Source organism: Myotis brandtii, unplaced genomic scaffold (assembly GCF_000412655.1).
Source record: "Myotis brandtii unplaced genomic scaffold, ASM41265v1 scaffold634, whole genome shotgun sequence".
In the NCBI taxonomy this organism is placed as follows: Eukaryota; Metazoa; Chordata; class Mammalia; order Chiroptera; family Vespertilionidae; genus Myotis; species Myotis brandtii.
This window is the reverse complement of record NW_005370427.1, coordinates 1693539-1699228: the sequence shown is the minus strand read 5'-3', so window position 1 is coordinate 1699228 and position 5690 is coordinate 1693539. Positions and strand designations below refer to the sequence as shown.

Here is a 5690-nt window from a genome sequence, read left to right as displayed (position 1 = left end):
GGGGGGGGCGGGGGGAGCAGGGGTGTCTCTGGGCATATCCTGTCTCCATCCTCTCGGACACTGTCGAAACACTGCCTGTGAGGGTTGTTCCTTGTCCTATGCTGCCTGTGTCTTCCCCAAAGCCATTCCCTCCCACACCTGGCGCAGGACGCACTGACCTGCGATGTGCACTTAGGTCTGACCGCTGGGGAGCCTGCTCACCCCACTTCTCCTGTCTGCAGGCCTGCCTGGCACCCGGTCTTGTTTGGCCCTCCTGTGTCAGAGCTGTGGTGTGTGATCTTCTCATCGTTTTGTTCAGCAGTCTGTTCTCTGCAGTTTTTCTTAGACTCCCTTTTCCAGTGCCTGTGGTTGAAATGGACCCAGTGCTGGGCTGGGTCTCCGGAACTGGTGGTGGGGGGGGGCGCCGAGCCCTGTGCGCCCTCCCCGGCACCTGCAACAGAGGGTCACCCTAAAGTTGATGCCCAGGCAGACTTTCAGAATTGATCATTTGGAGGAAAAATATTTATTATCCTAACGTTGGTTTCTCTTTCCTTAAGGTTTTTTGTATATAAGTACTTTTTTTCTTAAATTTTTTATTGTTCACATGTTTATCTCTAAAATGTGAGCAACAGAAGATGGAGTCTGTCCTGTTTTATTTTCGTCAGTCCCTGAGGCCCCACTGTGTGCGCTGGGCTCTGCCTTGTCATCCGAGTCACATGGCCTGTTCGTTGCCTTTGCAGCTAATGGAGAGTCGTCCTCACCGGCAAGGGCACCGCAAGAGGACGCTCCTGCCCCCGGGCAGGCGGGGGTCCCTGAGGATGGTGCCTGGGCCTCAACTTGCCCTGGATCCACTGGTGAGCAGGCCCCGGGCCCAGAAGCGCCGGCGCCCTCAGAGCGCAATGGCTGCGTCCCCCCTGATGGCGCGGCACTCGGAGCCGGGACCTGCGACCTGGACGCTGCAGCCTCTGCCTCTGGAAGCAGCTCGGCCTTGGAAGCAGCCAAGTTGCGGCAGCCAGGTGGGAGTATGGAGCCTGGGAGGAACGCCAGCCCAGAAAGCCTGCCCTCGGGGTACGTCCCCTCCCCTCCCCTCCCCCATGTGATGGCCTCTGATGCTGACAAGTGTCGGACTTCCCAGTGAGGGCTCTGCAGGTGTGATTCAGGCTGTTCATTGGTGCAAAGCCAGTGCCTGGTGGGTCAGAGCACACAGTCCCCTCCCTGAAGCGCGGACAGAGGGCAGAGGCCTGGCAGGCCCTCCTGACCCCTGTGTGGAGTTCCCTTTTCCTGAGCTTGACCGTGGCTACCGAGCGTGGCCTCGTCTGCGCACCCTCTGAGGTCCGCCCCTGCACCCCAGCTCGAGAACAAGCAGCCTTTCCTCTGAATCCTGAGTTGGGGGGTCCCCCAGCACTGATGGTGGTCAGCTCCAGACCCGGTTCTCGCGGCTGCTCCATGGTTTTTGATCCCTACTTTTCCCGCAGTCACAACTGTGCAGGGAAGAGTCCGCCTCTACCTGTGTCTCCCTCCCGTGTCCTACAGCTGCTCACAGGGCTGCTGGCTCTGAGACACTAACACGAACAGGTCCTGCCTTTGCTTTTGTGAGAATCTGAGTGCATTTGGGGCTGAAGAAAAAACCCCAAACGTTTCCAGGGGTTAGATTAGAAAGGGGCAAGCAGGTGTCAGCAGCTCCGAGTGGCATTGGCCGCTCAGAGGCCACACACAAAGCTAGAGGCGGCGGCCGGTGCCCCCACTGCTGCAGGGCCTGGGCTGCACCTCGAGTTCTGTCCAGCGCCCCGCGGAGGCGACCCCGAGTTCTGTCCAGCGCCCCCTGGAGGCGACCCCTGAGTTCTGTCCAGCGCCCCGCGGAGGCGACCTCGAGTTCTGTCCAGCGCCCCGCGGAGGCGACCCCGAGTTCTGTCCAGCGCCCCCTGGAGGCGACCCCTGAGTTCTGTCCAGCGCCCCGCGGAGGCAGCCCCGAGGTCTGTCCAGCGCCCCGCGGAGGCGACCCCTGGGCTCACCGAGTTTCTGCCATGTCCTTCCTTGGCAACCCCAGGACCATGTTCTCCAAAATCAGGTGGACGAGTCCCCACAGTTACTGAGGACGAGGAGGGGCGGGAGGCAGGCCTCTCCTGGCTCAGCTGCCAGGAGGGTCTCCAGAGTCATGTAAGGAAGGGCCCTGCCCGCCTGTGTGTGCGGCGGCTGGGAGGAGGGCGAGTGTTAGAGTGTGTGTGTGTGCACGTGTGTGTGTCTGTGCACTCGTCAGGGAGCAGCTTCAGTAAGTGTGGGCCTTGCATGGGGAAATCAGCAAGGCCTCCCTAATCAAAAAGAAACCAAATTTAACTGGATCCTTGTGTTTTAGACAAAGAAAACTACTTTCTGTTCTTTCAGATTGAAAACAAGCTTGTTAAACTCAGGAATGCCAGGTCTTTATTTTGTATGTTTAAAATGTGTCTTATATACCATTACGGAAAGACGAGAGGAAGAAGCAGGGAGCACAGAGGAGAGCGTGCGATGGAGAGTAGAGTCTTGAGTGGAACAGGGAAGACACAGTGGGGTGTCTGCAGGCCAGAGCGGGACAGCTGTGCACAGAGGTGACCCTGGTGCCCAGGGAGGGAGGCCTGCAGGGAGCAGGGGTCCTGGCTTCTGCAGGCGGCACCTGCTGGCAGCTTTCAGATGCGTGGTTTTGGAATTGCAGGCAAAACTGGATGTCACTTCCCTGACATTTGTGCCTCGGGCTTGCTATTAGGCTGAAAGTTCCTCTGCCCTTGATTAAATGTCTCCTCTGATGATTTGGAACTCTGTCAATCAGTGTCTTTTTAAAAACATACATATTCTGCCCTAGCTGGTTTGGCTCAGTGGATAGAGCATCGGCCTGCGGACTGAAGGGTCCCAGGTTCGATTCTGGTCAAGGGCACATGCCTGGGTTGGGGGGTCGATCCCCAGTAGGGACTGTGCAGGAGGCAGCCAATCAATTATTCTCTCTCATCATTGATGTTTCTCTCTCTCTCTCCCTCTCCCTTCCTCTCTGAAATCAATTAAAAATATATACTTAAAAAATAATAAAAATAAAAACATTACATATTCTGTCTTCTGCTGACTATACTTACAGGTTTATGAGAAAGGAAAAACTTAAGAAAGGCACTAGTAACTGAGAAAAGAAATAACAATATGATATATATTTAGACTTTTAAAGGGAAACCTGTAATTCCTTGGTTATAACGGGGAGTCATGTCTCAGATTGTCTCATTTGTTGTCTTTTACTTATACTTTTGTGTTTTTTAAAGGTGGGAACAGAGGAAAGACCCTCACGGGAGAACCTATTACGTGGATCATAACACTCGCACGACCACGTGGGAGAGGCCACAGCCTTTACCCCCAGGGTAAGGTGCAGCTTACCATCTCCAGGTGCCTCTCACACACCTGCCTTCACGTTTTCTTCCTGCGACAGAACTTGACTCTCATTCTGCAAATGGTTTCCTCTCATTGGCTTAAAGGGCTTCCTACGAGATTGTCAAACACTGTCCTGAGTTACTGAGGGTCCGATGTCAGTCCCTGTCTAACTGTTTAAGGAATGTTCTCGTAGATAGTGATCTGAACTCCGTTACTCATGGGGTTTACTGGCAGGTCGAGGCGTGGCTCCCAGTGATGGCCCAGAGGTGGTCACAGTGGCCTGCATCACGTGGGGTGGGCATCATAGATGTTTCGGTCGCCCCATCCCCAAAGGCCATTCACACACACCCCCGTCCTTGGTTTTGTGTCTTCATCTCATGAGCACGCTGCCCACTAGCCAGCTCGGGTACTATTCAGTGTCCACAGTCGGCCTGCAACCTGCACTTCTCCTCATCCTTGCCACTGGGAGCTCTGGCCACCAGTACAAAGCGCATCCCAGGTCCCGAAAGCTCACGGCCAGGCATGCTCTTTGTGTGAGACTGGTTGCTGCGAGGATTCGAGATCGTCCTGTAATTAATGCCCACAGCGGGTTGCAGGTGACCTGGGGACGGGTGTGTCCAGGTGTGCAGATGGGGAAGGGCATTCTCTTCTGAGGGGCCAGGAGGGAGTGCACGTGGCTCCATGTGGGTCCCCGGAAGGAGTATCGGGGTGTCGGGCACTGAGGCTGGTATCGGGACGGGTTCGTGCTGAGCTGCACCTGAGAACTTGGCAGGTGGGTGGCGTGACTGCCTGCAGCGCAGGTTGGCAGGCAGAGCGCCCTCAGAAGCCTGGCATCCACGCCCTGATGTGGCAGTGGCTGTGGGCAGTTGCAGGTGCACAGTCAGCACTCGGGAGGTAAGCGCTTCCCAGAAAAGGGCCTGGATCCCGGGACAGTTCCATCCGTGGCCCCTTTTTGAGGCCGTGCTTAGAAATCACGGAGGTATTTATCCAAAATAAACAGCAAGTTCCGTGTGAATAGTTTTTCTGAGGAATATAACTCACAGTGCTAAAGTTATTTTATCATGGCTTGGACTTGACCTTTCAATCATTTGCTTGAAGTAAAATGACTGCTTCCCAGTGCCTTCTGCTGAGAGCTCTGTCTGTTTTTATTGTTGCTGTCCTGGTGGTAGCTGGGAGAGAAGAGTGGATGACCGGGGCCGGGTCTACTACGTGGACCACAACACCAGGACCACCACGTGGCAGCGGCCGACCCTGGAGTCCGTGCGGGACTTTGAGCAGTGGCAGTCTCAGCGCAGCCAGCTGCAAGGCGCCCTGCAGCAGTTCAACCAGCGCTACCTCTACTCGGTGAGCAGCCCCGGCCGCCGCCCGCCCTCCTTCCATTCTACTGCCTTCCCTCCCACCATGTTCTGATTTGCCCAGTTAGAGGGCACTTAGGATTCGACCTTTGACCTAGTGTTTCTGCTACATATAACCACTTTGAGCCATTTTTAAAAAAATTCTAGCTTACTAACATAACTTACAGGCTCAGCATTTGTCCTTATTAAATGGTAGCTTCATAAATGCAGTTTCTTCCTAAAATACTGTCTTTATACATTCCCAGCCTTCGGCCTTTCCTATGATCGTTTGGCTTTAAGTAAAAGCCCGGAGCCCCTGGTTTCACTGAAGGCCAGCCTCGCCCACGCGAGTCCTCTGGCCCCTTGCCCGGTTCTGCAGTAGCCGTGGCTCTCTTTGGCCCCTCGGATAGATTTTCCTGGGGTTGGGGACACTTTTGTCCCCAAACCCTAATGCACCTGAGAATTTGGTGATTTATTTATTACTTATGGAGTCCCTGCTCCTCACCCCTGGCTTCTCCTCCCCATGGAGTCCCTGCTCCTCACCCCTGGCTCCCCCCATAATCAAGTCCTGCTCCTCACCCCTGGCTTCTCCCCATCAAGTCCTGCTCCTCACCCCTGGCTTCTCCTCCCCATGGAGTCCCTGCTCCTCACCCCTGGCTTCTCCTCCCCATGGAGTCCCTGCTCCTCACCCCTGGCTTCTCCCCATCAAGTCCTGCTCCTCACCCCTGGCTTCTCCCCATCAAGTCCTGCTCCTCACCCCTGGCTTCTCCCCATCAAGTCCTGCTCCTCACCCCTGGCTTCTCCCCATCAAGTCCTGCTCCTCACCCCTGGCTTCTCCCCATCAAGTCCTGCTCCTCACCCCTGGCTTCTCCCCATCAAGTCCTGCTCCTCACCCCTGGCTTCTCCCCATCAAGTCCTGCTCCTCACCCCTGGCTTCTCCCCATCAAGTCCTGCTCCTCACCCCTGGCTTCTCCTCCCCATGGAGTCCCTGCT

At 55.7% G+C, this 5690-nt stretch overlaps 1 protein-coding gene across 13 annotated transcripts in view; it reads left to right on the top strand.

Annotated features, from left to right (window-relative positions):
* WWP1 (WW domain containing E3 ubiquitin protein ligase 1) overlaps positions 1-5690 on the top strand; it is a 76800-nt gene that overhangs the window by 52350 nt on the left and 18760 nt on the right. For all 13 annotated transcript variants that reach the window (XM_014528443.1, XM_014528449.1, XM_014528446.1 and 10 more), the window contains 3 exons: positions 720-1047; positions 3258-3353; positions 4533-4707. In XM_014528443.1, coding sequence (XP_014383929.1) covers positions 720-1047; positions 3258-3353; positions 4533-4707 — 599 coding nt within the window. The remainder of the gene's footprint in view (positions 1-719; positions 1048-3257; positions 3354-4532; positions 4708-5690) is intronic.